The sequence below is a fragment of the Mastacembelus armatus genome, chromosome 1, assembly GCF_900324485.2.
Source record: "Mastacembelus armatus chromosome 1, fMasArm1.2, whole genome shotgun sequence".
NCBI lineage: Eukaryota > Metazoa > Chordata > Actinopteri > Synbranchiformes > Mastacembelidae > Mastacembelus > Mastacembelus armatus.
In genome coordinates, this window is record NC_046633.1 from 6,305,589 (window position 1) to 6,329,240 (window position 23,652).

The window sequence follows — 23,652 nt, forward strand, 5'->3', positions numbered from 1 at the left end:
TTCAAGCTGACCTCATCTGCACACATCAGCAGAAACCTTGATGAAAATCTCAATTCTAAATGTTATATATGTCCCAGATGGATAGGATTATCACTGGAACTGTCACGCATTGCTTAATAGGGTTGGATAAGTTACAGAGTAAACTATACTGATGGGTAAAGCAAAAGGCTTGAACTCTAAAGTACTCATTAATGCCTTGTTGAAATAACTTTGCCATGTAATTATGTATGGATGATTACACAGGGTGTAATTACCTGGACTGCTGACACAGCTGAAGCCTATAAATCACATTGGGTTCTGAAGATAAAACCTTTGGCTACAAAGCTGAGCCTTGCATGTCCATCTGGTTTTTATATGCACATCATCCAGCAAGACCAAGATTTTACTGGCTGGTTTTGCACATTTGCTTGGTGATTACAAGAGCTGCAGGTATTATCCACACAGGGCAATGCAGTTTTCATGGAGTAGAGATGATCTTTTCAGACTGCAATGTTATTAAAACAACAATTCATCATAACAGACTCACCTGCTTGCCCTCCAGAGTGTACAGTCTCCTCACGGCTCCTGAGTCCAGCTTGATAGCATCAGTGATGTCAGTGAGCACCTGCTCAAAGGAGTGCACGGTTTTCTTATTGAGCAGTATCCGCACTGCCTTGCGGGGTTTGACGCCGCTCCGGATGACTGTGACCAGCTTGGGTTTGATAAAGTCCTTGGACTCACGCTGCAGCTCACTCTTCAGTGGTATAAGAGAGGTGAGGGAGCGTGACGTGCTGGTCTTGCTGCCCACTGACCAGTTGGGGTTGACATTCTTGGTGTAGTCCACACGCCGGAAGGGTTCATTGGAGGCACACACATAACTCTCACCTGGAGGAAGTTGGTAGAACAAGAAGTCAGAGCAAAGATCTCTCTCAAACACTGTTCATATCGAGGAATTTGAAAAAAAAACAACAACAACAACCAAAAAATAAAAAATAAATAAATAATTCTACACTCACTACTTATATAATGCTTCAAAATCTACCTCACACATATGGTACAATATGCACTACAAAATGCTTACACATGGAATCAGGCGAATCAGTTGAAGAACAGGGAGTTAATGTTCCTCAGTTTAAACAAAAAGACACATTGAGAGGCTGGGCCAGTGTACCACTGTCCTCTCTCCCTTTCAGCTGCACTGGCCTTCCTCCAAACCAAACCATTTTGTTTCATCAGCCAGCATTCCATTTGGACTGTTAACACACAAATGTTTCCCCTTAAGAAGTCATGTGACAAGTACAGGGGTTTGGCCCATAAATAAAAACCACAGCAAGAATGTCTGGTGATTGTTTCGAAGGCTGAGTGTTGGATGAGAAACTCTGAGTAAGAGTAGGAAAGTGCCTTTCTCTTCACACCACACTCATCACAAGAATATCCAACTGTCGACACAGTTTGTCAGATACAACTTATGCTAAACAGACACACTAGTCAGATTATGCTTTACATACATGTCAGCAAATAGGCCTGGTCTTTCATTGAAGGTATTTACAAGGCTACAGGACAAAGATCACAGAATTTCAAAGCTTGGCCATGTAGCAGGAAAACATTCTAGTTTAAAAGCTGCATAAACTACAATCCTTTATTTCTACATAGCAGCTAAATATATTAGTTTACAGCTTGGAGAAAAGCCTGCCTTCCGTGGCACCATGAACACTTTGTTTTTGAAAATGAATACCATTTAGGAAATTTTGGTTGACGTATCTGTGTCAAGACAAACGAATGAACGTACATTGTAAGATGGCCATACGAGACAGGGTGTCCCATGACACCTGGTCTTATTAAGCCTGCAATTAACCAAAAGCTAATTAAAAGGCTAGGACACAGCTGAGGGGACTGGGCTATGGCTCAAAACAAAATATAGCTCGAAGTGTCATTCATCTCAGGGAATGTGACAAAATACTGACATGGACTCAGATGGTGACTGGTGACAAGGGTATTCCCTGGAGTGCAGGGATCTCAGGTGCAACGGGTCTGCGATGTGAGGGGTGCCTCAGCCAACTGCCACTGGCTTCTGTCCTCATGTGGACAACAGATGAGGTCAAGCTTAACGGAGCTGTCTAACCAGTCCAGCATCCGTGGTTGCATGACTGTCACCAATACAAAACCTAGGACATGTCATTGCATGGAAATCATAAAACATAATATTAAGTCAATATAAGTCTTTGTCTCATTGCCCCAAACAATGAGGGGACAAAATGTTTCCAGCAATGTCTTCTATTTCACTGACTTAATATTCATCAGTGCCATAAAAGTAATTGAGCCTATACAGCCAAAATACTGGCAGCTCCTCTATGCAGACATACCACAATGACCCTGATCTGCGCTGTAACCACATTTGTACCTAAATGTCAAATCTCTAAAGTTTCTTTTTGGTCTTCCAACAAAGAAGACCCTTTTCACCTCTATCTGGAAAGATCACAGAATAATTATAAAACGTAGAAGCTTAGTACTACCATGAAGCACAGTACTATGTATTTACCACGCATACATTCAGGATCCAGTTCAGTATTGCCCTGCAGCCGTACCCACTGAACCTCTACAAATTAGACATTTAAAAATACTCATCAATGAGCGGTTCCTAAAACATATTAATCAAATATAATTGAAATGAAAATGCTCTGAAAATAAATTTCTTCAAGCAATGATGACAAATCTCCACTGAAATCTATTAATCAAGAAATCACACTGATGTCAAAAGACAATGGAAAACACAAGACTACAGCAATATAGATTTTGACTATTGGTGACAACACTGAGCACTGTGCTATAAAAGACAAATTATTTCTAATGCTTGAATGCCTTCTGATCTTTCAACTAATTTCTATATCACCATTAAAAGACTTAATTTCACCACTGAGTACAAATAAAATTTATTGAAAACTTATTGTCCCAAGCAGAGTGCCTCTGTCTGCATATTATGCACGCCCACATCTCCACATGCTAGACTACAAAGCTCTTTCTAAACCCAGTTCAGTATCTGCTACCTCTCTGTTGTTGTTTTTTTTTACCAGCACAGCAGTTCAAGTTGACTGCTTGCCTCAGTAATCCCATCTAGCCATAAGAGACACAAATGTGAATGGTGCTTGATTAGGTCTCCACACAAAAGAGCCCCAGCAGGCCTCAATCAGTGGAAGCAGACTGCTGAGCTGTGCAGTAAGGTTCCGCCTCTCTGTCCATTAGTGAGTAAAAAAGGGCAAGACACTAGTGCTCGGCCCACTTGCAGCCCCATCTCATGTTTGAGGGGTTTAGGTTTTGAATTCAGATGGATCCAGGACAATGTGGCATAGTCTTTAACTGCCTCATAACATTTTCTGTTTTCAAAAAACTACTGGATTTCTCCTTCCTGTTATTTGAAACCCTGAAATAAAAACATCTGCATTGCCAGTTTCTATATATTTTGGTTGAACTGACCCTTTAAAATGCGATGCTGAAACATCAGTCAGAGATAGAAGTCCAGCAAGTTTTGTTTGCCAAACTAGTGATGCTATAGAATTCATTTCAGGCATTGACCTAAATCTCGCTCTCAGGAGAAGGGGCATTGGAAATGAGTGCAGCACAGAGAATAAAGTCTTGGGCAGATGTGCAATGAAAATAGACCAGTATATAAGAAAAGTGACATTAGTCAAAAGTTGGTGTACCATGTGGCCAAGTGGTAAACTTTCATGTTACAGGGGATTACAGGCAGGTCACAGTGTACAGCATGACACTGATCATAGACTGCAAAGAACAGCCGATGAATGATGCAACAACACAGCCATCAAACATTCAGTCCCAACCAGGACTGTGAACAAGGCACAAACACGCAGCTTACAAATCCTTACTACATGGGAAGTGATAGAGGGAGCTCAGCTGACATCAATATACACTGATGCACATTATAACCCTGTGCTGAACTATAGCCTCACTGGGGAGGGAGTCTGGGTCAAACATGTCAGAACAGTTATGTCTATGATGCAAAATGATGTGGTCAGTGAGAGGGAAGCTCTGCCATTACATCCACGTTCTCCACAAATATCTGGATAGATTTCACTATATGCACAAAGAGGCACTGATGTCAGTGTAGCCCAGTCTTCTGTATAATAGTCAAAACTTTCCTTACAGACAGCAGTAGAGAGAACCAAGGGTCAGCCCTTAAAGTGTGAAAATGTTCCAAGTGACCTTTTAAACTTATACCATAAGTTGAATGAGGTCATATCTGCAGGGGGCATTTAGCCAATATTCAAGGCAATGTGTAGCTTTTATAAAATCAATTGCAATTCGGAATCAATGGTCTGTCATCAATATAATCCAGTACTGAGCCTCTTTTATGATTTGCTGTCACAGGAAGAGAAGTCTATGTCCATTACCGCCCTTACCCTCTACTAGATCATCCAGACTGGTGATCTTCTTGCCTCCATCCAACGTGTATAACATCCGGACTCCTTGAGGAAGGTTGACGTTGTCTGACAGGGACCGTGTGAGCTCCATGAGCAGCGCGTCCAGAGATCTGAACCGGTCGCTAGACACGGCATACACTAAACCTTTAAAATATTTGTCTCCATTGCGATAAAACCGCACTTTTCTCGCCTTTCTCTCGGAGGTGAGGGACTGCAGAGTGCGTGTGCGGTAGAAACTGCAGTGCGCACTGTGCGCCGGGCTGGGGACCAGACCGTTGCCTCTGGAACCAGAGTGGGATCCCGAGACCGAGTTGGTCCTCGGTGTCCGGTGCGGCTTCTCCCGTTCCTCAAAGTGTTCAAATTCAATACTTCTGCTTAGCGACATGTTGTCTGTCCACTTTTCTCCTCTTCTTTAACGAAACTCCACCAGGAAAACAAACTGTTTGTATCCAGAGTACACTGAAGGCTGGACGGGGGATACACGTGTGCGTCTCGGGTTTTCCAGCCCACAAACAGTCCGACTACTTGGAAGTGCACCGCCGACTGCTCGTCACGAGACTCCCAAAGTCAGAAACAAGTCCTCAGAAACCGACCGTCGTCCTGACTGATCAGATGAATCGATCTCTTTACCTACAGGAGCAATAATCCAAGAGCCAGATCGGGATTATCCGGTTGAAGATGTGTTGAATGATGAGCAGCTGTGTTTGACAGGCATTGCAGTGGACCTGGGTTTAGTTTCCAAACGACCGCGGAGTTTTCTAAAACTTCGTCGTACCAAACCACAAAACCGCAGGCCGCCTCCTTCTCCCCTTCACATCCACGCTCGGACTGCTCGGTCCCTCAAACTGTCAGATCAATGAACAACAAGAGGGAGACAGAGCAGAGTCTCTCTGCGCCTCAGGGTCCTAATGCTCCATATTGTTCTGCAAATGCACTGAAGGAGTGAAGACAAGTTTTAATTCTCCACCTGGATGACTATAAAAATAGTTTCTTTCCCCAGCCACCTCTAAAGTTTGTAAATTCCAGGTCGACAGAACAGAACTAATATATATAACTGTTCTGAAAAATATTATAATACTGTGATACATCAATGTAAACACATTTGGGATAAAGGCTGAAATCAAGAACTGACCTGTTCTACTGGAAGTATCTATAAAACTGTGTGAAAAATAAGCAAATTCATCAACAATGACAGAAAATTAGATTCCATAAAGACTAGTTGTGCCATATAGTCTGGAAGTCCACTGGCCTGCTTGTTTTCCAACTATCCCTGCCCTATTGATTGCTGATTACCTGGATCAGGTGTGTTCAGTCAGTCAGAAGCTGGAGGTCACTCTCATTGATCCTCCTGGGAGAAACAAAGTGTCAATAAAAGATAAACACACTTATCATACACTAATGATTTTCAATTATAATTAGTGCTAAACTTTACTGTCCGGTTCACCATGTTGGCAGACATCTTGAAACAATCTGAGCAGAAATATCCCATGATTATGGGCTGCTGTTAGGACTGTGTTATGGATTACCAGCAGAGACAACATGGGGGGGGGGGCTGCCTGAGTTCTGGTGATCTTTCTCTGGGTGTCAACATAGAGCTGAACTGCTAAATTCCCAATTGGAGACAGTCTCTTGCTCCAATCTGCTATCAAACCTTCTATTAAATTACTAATGGGGCTGCTGTGAGGATTTGTGGCCACTAGATGTCGCTGTGACAAGCACATTACATTAAAGTCAATGTGGAATACATGACTGTGAGTCTATTTCATTTCCTTTCCTGTTTCAGTTGACTTTTGTAGAAGATGATTTGCACTAAAAGCTTTACAGGCAGCTAGGAGATTGATTTTTGTATACACAGGTTAAAATTCACACCCATGTTCTGCCAGTTTCCTATCTACTGCACCTGCATCACCAGCTGCCACAGTACAGCACTGACCTGAGCCACATTGTCACTGCAGCTTGTCAAAACCAGGGCAAAGCAGCCGGGGGATAAGTTAACCCACTTTTTAACTACAGTAGCCTAATTCCAAAAGCCAGTGCCGCAGAAACTAATAAATCTAGCTCTGTCACATTTTCTAAACACTTATTATGGATGAGCAAGGTTTTAGGGGCAGATCTGTAACTTGCCAAACATGAAATTCACTGGTAAAGTCACACTTAAAGAGGTGCAAACAGGACAGAATTTAACACAAACTACATTTACCCCAGTTTTTACAGACAGGACTAATAAAACTAGTAAAACTTTTAACATCATCAGAAAGCAATAACTACATAATTCTTCCTGTTTAGTAGCTTTCCTTAGGACTTCATTAAAAACGAACACATTATAGTGTGAATAGAACAAGGGCAGGCAGAGCTAACCAAGGATAAACATCAGAATGTATGTTAAAGACAGTAGTTTATAGTCTTATTCTGGTGGTGGATGACTGATAATGTTTTTACATTGTCACAGGTATTTGAGAAAGATAATGATGCTTAGAGTGAATAGAAATTAAATAATGTAAATGACCTTACAGTATCTCCCAAGGTTTAATACATTTAGTCATTCCTATTTAACAGCAAAAACATCATAGGACTTCCTTAAACCTACCACCCAGCTATGTTGTTCATATTGTTTGAGCTGCCTTTGAGGGAGGAAGTCTAATAGGAGTACACTTCCCCCAGCAGAGGGAAATCCTGTACAAAATGACAAAGCAGAAAATCTCTCAATGACAAGAATCCCTCTCTCTAAAATAAAATAACAATCAGGTTGGTGATAAAGCTTAAGCCTCCTCGGATTGTTTCTTCTGGTTCTTTTGGTAAGCTGCTAACATAATTTAGTTTATGAGGGATTTGGGGAATAATTCACCTCAGGCATTTGTATGAAAATCACTTAGTAAAACAATCCACTCTTAGGAAAACAATGCAAAGCATGTGACCAGCTGCAATGCGCTGCTGGTTTCAGGCCAAAATGACATGCCTTATGAATATACTGTACTAGTTTTTCTACATCCAACACTTCCAGCTATTTCAATAGGTTTATACAGTTCCAGCCTTATGTATATGGACAATTACACATTTTGAACATATAGTTTACATAGTGTACATTTATTAACTTTAATGTGAATCAATATAGAGAGATCTGTGGGGGAGACATAAGATCTTTAAACATAAAACATACACTCTTTAATATTTTAAAAATAAACTGGTCAAAAATAAAACAACATAAAATGTGTAACACTCCATATACTTAGATTCTAGACTGTAAATAAATAAATCCCTTTCATTTCAGTAGGTGCATGAAAGTCATCTGGAGATTTGAAAAATATGATTTGGAGGAGCAGTGACAAACAGAGAGCATGTATGTTTTATTTTCATGGTAGGCGTTAGCTGTCACAACACACACACCAGTTCATATTAATGTGGCAGAAAAGTATGTGGTTTTGGGGGCAAAGGTCAAGGGAGGATGGCAACTCAAACTTTATTAAATGAGTCATAACATATTCCACAAACATCAGTCATGGCAACAGTGAACATTATAAACTCTGTTTTGTTTTTGTATTTTAAAAGAGAGAGAAAAAGAGTTTCAGGCAAAACAAAACCCCCTACATAAAACCCAGCAATAAATGTAAGTATATTGATTAGCATCTAAATTTATGAATGGTGACGAGGTCAAAGTAGAGGGGAAAAAAAAAAACTCCACCGCCCTCTAGTGGTCACCAATGAACACTAAATAGGGGGATGATGAATTCATTATTCTGCCTTCACTGTAGTACAAACTGATGAATGTGATTATTGAGGAATGAGTGCAGACATATAGACAATGACAGGTATACTCAGGTTACCTCAGGTGCATTTTGGCAGACACAATCTGGCCAATATATACAGTATACTATAATAAATAAGTGACTTATTAACCTGAATTGTTGGGAATTAATACCCTATAGTTGCATCACTTTCACTATGAGAGTCCAGGACGTTACCCACATCACTGTCATAAATTCACCTGTTGATGTTAAAGTCCCTCCAGCCCTCACTGCTGAACAAGATCCTTCAAACTTGAAGGCCATGGCAGAGTACAGTATAATAGCCTCAGGCTGCTGACTTTATTCTGAACTCCTCCTCTGAGCCTCCTCTCCAGCACTGCAATGCAAAGCGTAGACCATAGGGATGCTTTAGCTTGACTGGGCTGTTTTGCCTACAACAGACACCGCGATTCACCCTAGGACTCACTGCAGCTCTCTCTGCAATGGCAGATTTGTACATGACCAGTTCCATGTATCTAATTCTGCCTGGGACGCAGGGAAAATTCCTCTGTCAACTTGTCAAACTATGGTTGTTTTAGGGATAAGCGCTGCCCTCTCAACTTCTCATTCAACATCCTGGCTCAATCTTTATTTTATTTTTTTTTAGACACTGTTCTGGTGTTCTGGTCCCTCACCTGGGACCAATTTGCCTTGGAAAACTCTGTAAGGACCTGTTGCCTATGACAGCAGATTTCTCAGGTTCACAGGGGCATGCAAACTCCTCCACTTTAATAAGGCAGTAATTCTCAGAGAGGTGTAACAAAACCCCATAGGACAGAAGTCAATAACCTGCATTTAAACTTACCAGGCATACAATTTTGGCAATTTTGACATCTGTTTTGCATCTGTACATAAGGGAAAATACATCAAAATCATAAAACATGAAATGTAATTGTGTTAAAGCCATAAAGCCTTGGAATAATTAATGATTTATTTTAGTACATTGATTAAAATTAAACAATAATGAAACAATATACAGTTTGTACAGTGTCTGCATGTTAATGACCAGTGAAATAAAAGATGCATCTTTAATACTATGCATGGGAAATATAAAACTGAATGGTTAACGTGATCATAGAAACGCAATGGATCAATAAAATAAAGGCAACAATTAACTTTGACCTTCATTTAATATTTCCACCACAGACAATGTCAATTGTGTATTACCTGAGAATGCATGTAGTTTTGTTTGAAATCTGAAATATAAGTTCATGGAGCTAATCTTTAAGAAAAGTGTGCAAAACAGGATACAACAATAAAGTGGACAAAAGGACATCATCATTATTATTCTCATCCATTGCAACTTTTATGAATACACTGAAGGTGAGAGTCCCATACTAGCACAGTATTTTCATCTAGCTTTAATATTTACCAGGTAGTTTTCTCCTAGTCACAGGAGGGACTTGTAAACCAGGGCCTTAATCAGAGACAAGGGTATTAGCCAATGTGGGCCAAAAACCGTCTAAAATGAACTGAGCATTCCTTCCTCTACCAGGATAAATTGAATTATAGCCAGTCATTTCAGGGTTTACACCATTTGGCAGTTGTGACTCTGAGGGGCCATGTTTTCCCACAGTGACCCAATTCTCTCACATTCTGTTAAAGGTAGAGCAGCTGGTATTGCTGCCAGGTCAGTTAGCATGATGTTATAAGTGAACAGAGGCTGTGCAGAGTTATCTGAGCTCAGGAGTGAGAATAAAGGGGTGACTAGGTTATTATCTATTTATACTAGGGAACTGGGGGGGGGGGGCTCTAGACAGGGAAGTGCATTTGATTTTAAAGGCGATGGCCACCATACCCACCCTTGCTCCTGAAAATGGGAGCATGGAGCAGGAAGGACACACAAATTTGGCAGCCTCAGGCTTCCCATTGCCTATTGATAACTAATCATCTGCCTATGGTCTGGCCCTACTAGTCTGTTTTAATTTAGGTTAATCAATGAAATATTATGCAGTTATATATTTAGATGTTTATGTATATTTGTATAATTAAACTTTGAATACATATAATAACTTATATTTCAACTTGAATTACAAATTCATCAGTTTCCATAGTTTCATATAATTTTACATTTTTCAGTTATTATAATTTATTTAGATTATAACTTTTCATATTTATGGATCCCAAAACCTGAATTTAAAATGCTTCAAATAATTAAGAACTAAAAAGGCCACTATATTATTTCTACAGGCATCTAACAACACTGAATTGAATACAGTTTGTTAATTTACAGCTCCCAAAAGGAGCAGCAATAAGGCTGTTTTCTTAGTTGCTCAAAAAGGAAGTACCTAAATCAAGTCATAAAAATTGGCAACATTTTCGTTCATACTTAGATACATAATTGTCAATAAGTGAATGAAACATCTGGAAAAAGTATCTAATTTGTCAGAAAATGCTGGAATGAACAGTTGACAATAAAATCATAAATAAATGATTCCATCTACTTTAAATTCAGGGTACAATGTCGCAACATCTAGAATAGCTGTTGAATGTTCTTAGTGCACAGACGTTTTTTAAAACTGAAAATAAAAAACACTAAATTGAAAAAAAATGCACCAAACAGCAGTAAGTTATGAAGGTCATGTATCAAGACACATATAAATCAAAAAAAAAAAAAAAAAGGACCTTTGCAGACTTGTCCATTGAAATACCTTTTTACAGGTTTTATCACAAGATGGGGCTCTTGCACTGGATTATCAGTGGAGCTGTATGCTCACTTCTATTTGGATGGCTTATTTTGCATCATAAAATATTCACACCTTTGAAATATTTTGTTTTATACTTCAGGTGAGGAAACATTTACTCTTCTAATGCACCTTTAGACAGTTTATTAAGATTGACTTTAAATTGGGATATCAGTATAATGAGCACCAAAGTTATATATCAACCACTGAGGAACGCTTCAGTCAGGGCTGTGACCACAGAATAAAATACATGGTAAAGAAATGCAAAGGAATAGAAATTAAAATAAGAGACATCGAAGAAGTTTTTTGAAGAACAAATTAGAATATAAAGGAGGAAGATGGCAGAGTGTGGAGAAAGGGGGTATGATTCAGTGAGGCGAGGATGATATGAGGTATTTCTTAAAGAGATGAGTTTTCAGACTCCAAAAGATCATGGGGAACAAAAGGAGAGGAAAAGAAAGATCGCTTTACCATCAGGGAGATCAGGCTGAAGAATATAGTCAAGTCTGCACACTGAGATGTGCAGACTGCAGGTAAGCAGAATGGCCAATCAAAAGAATAAATAATCAAGCAAACAAAAAAAAAACACTCCAGAATTTACAGATTAAAGTTATATATTAATTAAGTCAGAGTTTGCAAAACTACAACCTTAATGTAACACTGAGGCATGTATTGCATGAGTTTCTGAGTGTATCCACCCACACAAAATTCTGTCAAGCCACCACAATGCTGTCATGTGTCACTACAGCTTCTGGCCTTGACCTGACATGAAACACACCTCTCTCAATGAGTAGTTCTGACAGCAGAAAGACAAATCTTTGATCAATAACATACTTTGTGAGTCCTCTGCGGGGCCAATAAACATCTAGACATTAATAGCACTGTTAATCTGTCAAAGCCAGTACTGGTAGATTGCAGTTGGAGAGGTCATTGAATTGAACAGTCAAAACTAATGGAGGCTGACACATGTCAGAGCGAGGCAATGCTCGGGTCTGATCTCATCCAAGACATCCTGCTCCTTCCCAGAGTAATCACTGGCCCTGTGGCCTAACCATTGTGAAAAGCTACATGTACCAATCCATCAAAAGTGTAAGTACTGCACACACTGGCACTAAGCTGCTCCTGTCATAAGGTATTGGCTTATTTGATAGCATTATTGTGCTCCATGATGGTGCTAAAGTGGTGATTGGGTGAAAATATCTGATGCCAAATATGTGATATTTTGCCCTTTAATGAAAACCCTGATAAGAAAATAAAACATGTTCTAATAAGACGCCCTTTGCGAAATGCAAAGAGTGGCAAGTCAGTAACTAATAAGTTTATAAATTCTTTAAAAAATAATTTACTAATTCTATCAGTCATCAAAGACATGGATGTGATGTGAAAAATCCCTTTGCCTTATTCATTCTGTTCAGTAAAAATGCACAACTCTTAGTAATCTATTATGAAGCACAATTTTCTTTTTAATAAGCCATCAAGACTGCAGATGTAAACGTAAAAAGAATGTCATAAATAAAATGTTTTTACAAATAATGTTAGAAGTGAATTAAAAAACTAAAAAGACAATGTGCCATGTATATGTATATATATATATATATATAAATAATAGCATATAACTGATTTATAAAGCATTGGTAAATGCCAGTATTGACTGCGCTTTTACATCTATACAACAATCACCCAATGTGAACTATGATGCACAGCTACACTGGTCACTGCATGTCACCACAGATCTGGTATAAAATTCACAGAGATGTGTCAGAAATTAGCATTGTGAGCAGTTGGGCATTGACAGTTGCCTTTCACTGTGAATATCAACCATGGTGCTGGTGAATAAGTCCTTTCTCATCTAATCTTGTCACAAACTCCTACAGACCACTGTGATGTCAGAGCCAGTCTGTAAGTTCATGCTCCCATATGTCTGCTATTAAATACAGTTGTTTGAGGTCCAGTCACTCAAGAGCTGAGTATAGCTGATCTGCTAAAATTATCATTTAATTGTTTTACACAGAAATGTTTGTATAGTCATAACAGATCCAACCCAATATGTACACCATTACTTCCACCCAGCCTGTTCAGCTTTTCTAAGAACGAATATTTCATAAACTCAACCAAAATGTAGTTGTAACAGGGTAAAGCTGTTTATTCATGTAATTATCAACTGATACTCCTATGGAAAAATTAGAGGCTGGAGTATAAATAGATACTGAATAAATATTTAAGAATATACATTAGGAGAAGTGATAGGAGCTGACAAATATTGTACATTAATAGGCACTTTAAAATATCGTTATACTGGCATACAGCTGCATTATAATGTGGCATAAATTATTTATTAAATGTTTATGTAGTGCTTATAAATACTAAATATGGGGGTTAAGGTAAAGAAAACCATAACATTAAACAAAAACACCATTCTCATAAAATAATAATAATCTAAAATAACAATGGGTAACATTAACAAGAGAGAATTAAAAGGAGAAAATAATCATCTAAAAAACATATAGTATTTCAAGATCTACTGACACCCAAGAAGATGTTGATATTGTTAAAATGCTTATTATATAGATCCACATTGCCCGCTATTCATCAGTATTCTCCAGTGTGTACAGAAGGTTCTGAATGATGAACGTGCCTTGGAAGAAATACATACATGGTATCTGGGGAATGAAATACCTCTGATAAACCTATGCTGTCAGGTCAGACCACAAGAGTTCATTGCTGCCTTAATGCACAGCAAGACAAGAAGTAAAATCAATAGATGGCACTGTTTCTCAGGCCCTGGTCCTCACCTTACCTTGGTACCACTTAACAACTCTATCTCCTGGGAGCCTATAGCTGTTCTATCTAGAACCCACTTTTACTGAAATGTTGAACAGACTCTTGGCCCAAGTACTGTACACCTCGAGCAATTTCAAGCACAATCCTCTGGGGAATGAAACATCATTGCATTTGCTGTATCAAAATATAACTGAAGATGGGATAAGTGTTTGGGATCAGACAGATGGTGGTGGGCATAGTATAAGTAATGTATACAAACTTGAGGTAGATTTATACACAGCAAAATATAGAGTTTTATATTATGATAAAAATCTTAGCTGTCAGCTTAGATGAATTTCTATCTTCTGCATTAAATCTATATATACACTGATACATCCTTATATGCAGCCTATAATCTGCAGCTATGTCACCATACCATATGGCCTGGTGCAGTATATCCAGCCACAATCCTGACTTTAATTGGTTTTTCACTTGTGGAGAGAACTGTCACTTTCAGCATACACACCATCACAATCACAGCAGTGAGCCCAGACACTGTAAATCATTTTAAATGTGTTCATCATAGAACTATAAGCTTCCCTTCTGCCTTGAAAATATGATGACGGAAGATAAAATAATTTTGAAACGCGAAAGTAAAAAGACAGCAAGTGAGGCTGTTCCCAGTGACTTTGTACAGAGGTAGAGACTGAATTCAATACTAACCTTCATTACGGTTAGCATTGTTTTCAGTATTATGAAAAGAACCACATTTTAAAGGCCAGAACATTTGCAGCTTAAATCAGTCCTTTAAACTACAAAAGCAGTTTAAAGCAATGAACGCTACTTTTATTTCTAAAGTGTTTTCTGAACTTCATTTAATGACTCAGCAGGTCGTTCATTCAATTCAGCACTTCAAGTCAAAAGACCTAAAGTCAGAGCAGTTCATGATTGTAAATCTTACTATGGTCTGAAAAATAAAACTAGACAAGTTTAGTTAACGTTGATTAATAAGAACAGTAGGATGAAACAAAAGTAATGGCTTCGTAAAACCTGATTTCGTCTTAGGATTCTTATTATGAGTGCGGTTTTTAGATGCTTTTACAGCTTCAGAGGCTTGCATTGACCACACGTGACAAAGTGCTTATCACAGATACAACATAGAGCCAACAGGTTTAGTGGCTACCCATATATGAACCTACAGAGTTATATTGTTACATTAAACTGTGAATGCACAGTAATGCAAGCACAGAGAGACAGAGAAAGCCCATTAAATGAATTATTTGCTCACCATTTTTAGTTGATTGAATGAGAAACTTCCAGTTATTGAATGTTTATGAGTTAAAAATCTGCTTTGACTGGTGTGTACAAGACCACTGATGTTTTTAGACAAATTCTAAGCTGCATATTCAGATAAAATATACACCAATGCCATAGGTGACACATAAGTTGATCTACAAGAACATAACTGACTTGTGCTTTGTTGCAAAGATGCCAGACCTAAAATTTACAGAAAGAAATAAGAATAATTGTGCTGCTGTTTCATTAACTGTAATATTTATCACACAATTTGAAAGTGCGGAGAGAGTGAAACTTGATTGATAAGTCAATGTGATACCAGGGAAAACCACGTGAGCTCATTTATAATCTCTCTTAACTGTGAAGCACACCAGCTGCTTTTATTTCGTTTTTCTTTCTTTTTTTTTTTTTTTTTTTTGCCTTAAGTGCACAAACACAATGTGCGTTCAGCGTCCTTTTGTTCCTCACTGTTTTCCTGAAATACAAGAATAACAGGGTTTCAAATAGCGTAGCACCCACTTGGTTCACATTGAGCTACCTTCTGCACGGAAGTTACACCTGGAGCATGTGATGGTCACAGCGGTTGCTAGGTAACGGGTCTACTCATGGTCTCTGCCGTGAGCTTCCAGAGAGCCAGGCACCACTCTGTGAATCATTCCTCACTACTGATACAAGAGTATGCACTGTATGACAAGTGAGCCATTTATAGTAGAAATTACATTAGAAGTGCAGTGTTTGTGTGTGTGTTCTACACATGTACACTGTATAATAAAACTAATGGCTGAATGAGCTGCTTTTGTTTCAGGGTCATGGTGTATCTATCAAATGGATGCATAATCTATTCTAGTGCTAACACCTGTTATTTTCATTTTGACAAGTCAAATTATCTTATGTGAAAAGACCAACTGCAGAAAATCCACCTATGTAAGGATATTTGACCTATTATCACTTCTACAATAAGCTATTGTTATCACCTTATAAAGTTTATATAGGAGACATGTTAGCACACAGTTGCCTTTTACACATCCAGCATACATTAATATTCATCAGAAGTCTTTTCTCAAGCCTCATGGCTAAATTAGGTCCAAAAGTCACATCATTTTATCCCTGTTTTGATCTAAATTCATTCTTAAAGGTTCACTCTAGTATTTAGAAGCTGAAATGGAATATAGCATTTAGATGGAATATAGCATTTAGAAATTTGTTGTCATTAGTATGTAATCACAAGAAAACACCAACTGCAGCATTTTAAGATAAGAGAAGAACAACCATTATTTTTCTCACAGTGGGAAATTCATACTGTCACAGCAGCAAAGGGTTTGGCACAAGAAAATAATAGGAGCAAAACAGAAATAGTAAAGAACAAGGCATTTACAATAAAAACATGATAAAAACAGAAAAATAGAAAAGTGAATCTAAAAAATACTACACTCGGGTATACTTTGTATTTACAGTTTTTTAGAGTCTATAGGTGTGTGAAGTCAGCTGGGAGGTCTACTGGGAGCAATGCTGGTTGTAGAGTCTGACAGCAGCAGGAAGAAAGGACTTGCAGAAACGCTCCATGACACACTTGAGCTGGAGCAGTCTGTCAATGACAGAGCTGCCCAGTGCTGCCAGAGTCTCATGCATAGGGTGGTAGTCATTCCCAGAGCCTGCTCTAGCATTTCATACAAAATGTCTGAATCTTAGAATGAGTCTTTTAAATCCACACAGGGAGCAGGTCTTCTTTCAAGGAGGCAGTTATGCTGGCTGTCATTTTTCTACAGTAGCCGAGAATGGACAAACCGAACACTGGCTCTGGTCAGGGAATTGCATTTTGTTTTAACATTCCTCACAGCTGGAAATAGGTGGTGTGGTGTGTCAGGGGTGCTCAGAACATTGCATTTTGCAATCTCACCACTAGATGCCGCTAAATATTTCACATTTTACACACTGCACCTTTAAGAGAAATAGCTAGCTCTTCAGCTCCTTAAGGCTCCACTGCATTCAGCAGGTAGTTGCGGCTGCTATTGCTACACTAGAAAGCAGAACCACTTTATCTGAGCTATTTCACTGAAACAGTTTCATACCGGAAATAACACTTTTGAGAAAATAAATCAAAACAGTCAAAATTCAGGCTGTAAAACCAAAACAATGAGCTGAAAGATGCTAAAAAGCTAAGGGGTACAAAGGTGAGCTGAGAATTCTCATTCACTCGTTCAGTTGACAACATTCAGATTACACAGTCTGGCATAACAATTTGGTGTAACTGAAAGACATACCATAAGCTAAGGTGGTATACACATAACAGTTTACATTACTTTAATCTTTCAGATCTGTGATCTGAGTATGTGTTTGTGTAAAAGGGCATACAATATAATCTGCAGTAAATCTCTCTATGACCAGCAGATATTAGCTCACGTTTTGAGGAGTTCTGTCTTCTTACTAGTCAAATGAATGGTTTATTATGATGGAGTCGATAAGACTGAAATCTGCCTGAATGCCTCGCCGGCTCTATTCAATAGTGTCGTTTTCCTCTCCTCATCAATTCTAGCCATCTGTTGCTCATTTCATATCTTCCATCCCAGTTTTGCCCTGGAACCTTGCATGTTTTGCTGGGTTGGTGTTAGAAATATTCATTTATCCATTTCAAATGCAGTTTGCCATAATCACTGAATTTTAAAAGATGCCACCATTTTAGAAAGTAACTGCATAGAATTAAATATTGCACAAATGGCACAAGCGTTACTAACAGCCACAAATTTTTTTAAAAATTCCACTTAAACCAATTGAACTTTAGTCATGCAGACAGATTTAGTTTTACTTGCCCTAGATTTTAGATTTCTGAGTAGTCTTCTCCCACCATAATACAGTAAAGATGAACGAAACTTTTAGTTAGGGTTAAGCACTGAAAAATTCTATTCATCAACAAATTCACCATGCAACATCTATTTCTCAAACATATCAACCAGCGAAAACCTCTCACAGTGAGATTAGTCAATTATCTATAGTATCCAGAGCACTGTCTCTGCAAAGACATGTTGCTAATTTTTCTAAAGTGCAGTTTTTCCAAGCCTCTTTTTTCCATTCTGTGCTTATATTGCGCTTGTAATCTTTCCTCTCCTATAGGTAAAAGGGAGGTCATCCTACATATTTTTGATTATCATCCCCCTAGATATATGGTTTAATTTATTTGTACAATATATTTAGAATTTTATCATCCTGATTTTATATATTGTAATTTTATTTTTGATAAATATCTGTCTATTCGACAGACAAAAGGTAAAATCCATATCTGTCCAATAAAGGGTCCCTCTATTGCTCTTCTATTTTTCCCTCATTATTATCAAATTGGGGATTTTTACCTTATATCAACCAAGGTTTAGAGCATGTTGTAGGCTATTTGTTTGGACTAAATTTGTAATATGGGTTATATAAATAAAACTGACTTAATATGTTATTTACTAATTTGGATGAAGTGACCCTTTAAGTGTTTACCCATGAGGTCCTGTGGTCTAAGTGATTTCTGCTGTTGTGTCTAATAAATATTTCTTGCCAGTTGCACAGTAGTTGGGATATAAATGAGGCACATAAGGTGATCTGGAGGACTACTGCTGATTTATCTCGGAGTGGGACACTGTTTTGGTGCTACAGTTTGGCACAGCTGCTCTCGTAAAATGTTTTGATACCCCCAATAATAGTTCAGTGTTTTACTGTGATTAAATCCCTCAGGCCTGTTTGCAGTAAAATTCTTCTCTCTTCCACTCCCACACCGTCAATGCTTGCCTCTCTGCCTCCCTCATCATTTTCATTCTCTCCCACTCTCTACCTCTGCTGACCTACACACATCCAGACATAGGTCACTGAGTTCGAGTATGTGTATTCAGTACAGCAGCCTGCTGAAAACCCTCGTAACTGTCTTTAACTGAAGTCACACCAAATAATTGTAAACAGTTTTTTTTATGTCAAATGGCATGTCTGGATTATTGAATTTATTCATCACCTCTGCCAAGGAGTGGAGGCTATAAGTGATCGCCCCAGTCCATCTGTGGTTTGTCTGTGACGAGCATTTCTATATAACTTGACTGTTCCAAGATTCACTGTGCGCAGTCACGCTCCCAAAAACAACAACAAAAAACAGTGACTTTGATGAAGTTTTCACCAGGTCAACATTTCTGTATTCAGATTAGCTTTTCTCCTGAACCATCAGTTGTAAACACTGCATGTTTGCTATACATCTTCATGTTCTTGATAGGAAGCAACTTAATGATTCTCATAATCTCATGACCTTTCCCTCAACACCAACACCAGGCTACAATTTGGCTATCTTCATACAACAATTTCTCCCATGTGTAGTAGACTCTAAATATTGGCTACTTGGGACAGTTGGCATTGGGTAAAATCTACTCCCTCAGTGCTTTCTTGTAACATTCATGTAGTGTGTAAATGTGAATTAGAAATGACCTTGTAGCAGCTTTACTAGCATTAATATAAATCAGAGCAAAAATCATCCCACCTTTCCTAATTATATAGTGGTTGGACTGGGGTTCACATAGTTCAAGATTTACTTAAGAGGCAACATTGCTTATGTCTTATTCAGCATCTCAGCCATTTGAGTTGAAACATCAGTGTCACATTGTAAAATGGAAAAAATGTATGCTCAATCTCTTTTTTTCTGGACTCATAGTATCTGAACTTGTTTCCTGTCACCCTCTGCACTACCATATGACTGACTCCATTTAGCCCACATTTGTCCTCTGACGATGACTGATTGTTCACCAAATGCCCTGATTGTTTAATTAGGTTGAGGCCAGGGAGCTGTGACAGCTGCAGTGTGATTCATGTATGCTGCATTTTCAGCAGCAGTAATGGGTGGCTGGCAGAGGGTGGGGGGTACAAAAAGTGATGCGGCCTTTGGCAGGAGAGCTGGCATCTGTCACCCATTTCAGCATAATGGGAGTGAACAAGGCAGTCCAAAAATGCTGTCAAGTAACCCATAACCTCCATTTTCACAGTGGTTGCACTGAAACAACTTAACAACTAAATTCTTATGCTTTTAAGTGGGTCAGCAAATGTTTATAACTCTTCTAAATTCAGAATTCAAAAAACCAAACCTCTAATCCATTCTGTCTTCATGTGTTTTAACAGTTTTCTTATTGATTGCATATTAAAAATGGCATAACCCTTAAAAAAATCTGGGTGTACATATCTCACAAAAAGTGAGAACTGTGTGGTATCTTATTTAGCAATATGAATTACATATAGTGTATGGCCATCTTGAGTCTAAATGAGCCAACAACATTAAAACTTGCAAATATCCCCAGAGCCCCATGGACAGACTGTGTGTAGTGTTTGTTGAAGTAAATATTAATAGACAGGCAAGAGTTCTAGTTTAAATATTTCAAATCATAGGGGCTGTATAGTATGACTTAGCCCAAGCCTGTGTACTGTGATCCATTAGCAATCTCCACTACAGCCATCCACAGGGTAGTTGCACCAAGAGCGAAAAGTACTGTTTTGGCAATCCCAGCCACTAGTGTCTCACCATGGGCAGCTGGCTTTCTAAAGGTCATACTAGTATGGGCAAAACTGAACCAATTTTTGAAAGGCTGATAGTTTTGCTGTCATATTGTCTGATGTTCCCCTTCATTCTATTATCTCCACAGGCAAGCAAACTGTTAGACATGATCCTTAAAGAATTTCTATTTTTAGATCTGCAGGGAAAGACTTTTTGACCACAGTGACTACAGATTTGGAATGTGGAAAAAAGTGGCTTTGGGGCTAAAATCATGTTAGCTAATGAAGCTAACGTTAGCTGGTAGAATAACACACAAGTGACAAAAAAATAATAAGACACAAAACAGTACAACTCTGCATGCCACAAGAAAATATCCAATATATTTTGTTAAGAACTAATTTAGATTCTGATAAAAGTCAGGACTTTTCACTTTAAATCTTTTTTCATACATACTGTACATACATACATATATATATATGTTTTTTTTGTAAAGTGCCTTGAGATGATTTGTATTGTGATTTGGCACTATACAAATAAAATTGAATTGAATATATATATATATATATATATATATTTATTTATTTTTACTAAAACACATCCTAAAGGCATAACATAAACACTGGATACATTACCTACAACATAAAACATTTGTAAAGCCTTTTTGAATATTTTAAATCTGAACAGTTTCAAATCGGTAATGCTATCTTTCATAACATATTAATACCCCTTATTGTTGATTTAGATTACTGTCCACTGCATGCTGCATTTTTATATGTCCAGCTACAACATGAGTTACAATCAATACAGTGACTGCTCTACATTGCTCAATATTAGTGTCAATAACGATCTAGGATTCTTTATATTTCATAAATATTGTAGTTGGGAACTACATTTTTATTTGAATTCCACTCTACACTCATTTTCTTGTACGTTTGCTAGTGAGTAATTGACCTAGGGTCTGTTGTCAGCCCCATCCTGGAAATGCAAAGCAAACAAAGTTTTTATAAGAAGATGTAGTGTTGCTAAATAAAGCTTTATGTTTGACTGATTTATCATCAGCTTTATGGCTCTTATTTAAGACTGTAAGGGAAAGATTTCCACGACTTGCTTGGAGAATTGCTTACACCAAGGGACTAATTTGCATCAACCATTCAAAGACAGTAGTCTCATTACAAAAGCTAAATTCATAAATTCAGGTTTGCTTCAGTAAAGCTAAATTTGTAGACCTCCACCTTAAAGATTCCTGCAAAAAGTTTGCCTCTTTTATCTGCTATGATAAATAGTCAGATAAATAGTTAGATTAGCCCAAATCTAGCATTAAATGCAATTACAACGCTGTACTATATACATGCTAAAATTTATATACATTTACTTGAACACTATTCTATTTATTATTATTTGATTCTTTTAAAGTATAAAAGTAGTTAAAACCGGAGTTTAATGCAATGCACCAAACTTTGGATACTGGCTTGCACTGACTAGTGACTATTAAGTATGTACACAAGGCTAAAGTTCATCAAATTAATTTCTATTTCCAATTAGTATTTCACTTTCATAAAGACGGAGAATTTACTAATTGTCAAAGTTGCTGGGAAAAAAAAACATCAAATTTGCAGAAGAGGACAACATATGATTTGTGGCAACCGTACAGGTGAAACTCAAGGAATACTTAACACTACCTATCCTATAATGTAACACAAAAACATCTTTTATTTGTCCCCACAAAACTGGTGAACCTACACAGTGTTTACAGAAACACAAATTGTATGCAACATGCATGAGATGTATTCAGTTAGAACAAAGGCCTTTACCACATATTACTCAACTACAGTTATCAGAAATATTCAGAACTGTTTCATTTCCTAATTTTAAAATTGTTATAAATATATCAATGGCACACTAACGTCAACAAGAGCTATCACTGTCACATCATTTAAATGTGTTGACATGCAGCAAGCCACTACACAAAAGTAATTATTTGAATAAACACTAAATTAAAGAAACAAGAATTATTTCCTGGGAATGTACAGATATATATTCTCTTGGCTCCCTCATTTGTCAGAGAGTATATGACTCATTATCTGCGGTGATCATTAGCAGAAACGTAAATTAGGGTTTTCTGAGAAGCACAGTGTCTAATAGTATTTCTAAGATAATAAGACCACAATGTACATAACAAATTGTTATCATGCTTGCATTATATGCTGCTGCCAATTGATGCTTATATTTTTCTTCTTTCTCCAATTTTCATTCTAGAAAGTACAAAGACATACAATACATGAATATGCAGTATTAGCTGGCATATACACCTCAGACTACAATAAAATGCACAATGATATCAACATGAAAGATGAAAACTGATTACTTCTAGTTAAATGGTGCTGTGCTAATAATAGATCATAATTTCACTAGATAGTCAATGGTCGATGGAGTAGACGGTTGATTCTAACACTGCAGATGAGGCAGCAGTTGGCCAAGACCACATTGCTCCAGATATGAAAAATTTTGCTCTAACAGAAGGGTCAGTGAATGTGGGAGATAGTAAAGGCTCCTCTGGTATCCAAAGTATGATTTCAGTTCACGGGAAGCTCATTAACACTGCAAATCCCCTTGATCTTTTCCAATTAACTGTCCTGGCCAGGACGAATTGAGACATGCAATTAACAAAGGCCAGTGGCTGACTCACCCTTCATCCCCCTGTTTCATTACTGGCAAGCCTAGGATCTAAGTCAAATTCAGCAGCTGACATATGTGCTTTAACAATCTGAGGGCTGTGAGTTTGATGCATAGCAGGTCTTCTTTCTCTGTACTGTAATTATAGAAATGGCCTCCTGTTATTGGTGGAGTTGATTGAAGGTTTCACTCAAATACCATGCAAGAGTCAATCATGAAAAAAGGAGGATGATTAGAGATGTGCCACACACAGGCTTTGTATCTATGTTGTTCTAACTTTTGTTTGATCTGTAGTATTAATAATGGTATTAGTTAGACTGAACATTATTTTTTCAAAAGAACAACCTCAGCTGAGTAACTACTAGGGTTTTGTGTGTATATGCAAAAACATTTACGCTGTCAGTGTCAATTTTTTTTTTTTTTTAATCAACGACTTGATCCTATAGAACTGTTTGCTCAGCTCTGTCTGCCTTACTGTTAGTACACTTGTTACTACCTGTGCAGTCTACGTAGATACCAGTGCAAAAAAAGACCACTCAAAAATT

At 37.9% G+C, this 23,652-nt stretch overlaps 1 protein-coding gene across 8 annotated transcripts in view; it reads right to left on the reverse strand.

Moving 5' to 3' along the window:
• The window catches only part of dclk2a (doublecortin-like kinase 2a), a 33,208-nt gene extending 27,761 nt beyond the window's left edge, over nt 1-5,447 (reverse strand). For 4 of the 8 annotated variants that reach the window (XR_003295505.1, XR_003295504.1, XR_003295503.1 and 1 more), the window contains exons 1-2: nt 4,395-5,447; nt 527-864 (exon numbers count right to left, since the gene is read on the reverse strand). Coding sequence is in view for 5 of the 8 variants with exons in the window: in XM_033325237.1 (XP_033181128.1) it covers nt 527-864; nt 4,395-4,800 (744 nt within the window). In the remaining 3 variants the exon portion in view is untranslated. The remainder of the gene's footprint in view (nt 1-526; nt 865-4,394) is intronic. The other 4 variants (XM_026303429.2, XM_026303432.2, XM_026303431.2 and 1 more) reach the window with 3 other exon arrangements.
• Between the last annotated feature and the right edge of the window lie 18,205 nt (nt 5,448-23,652).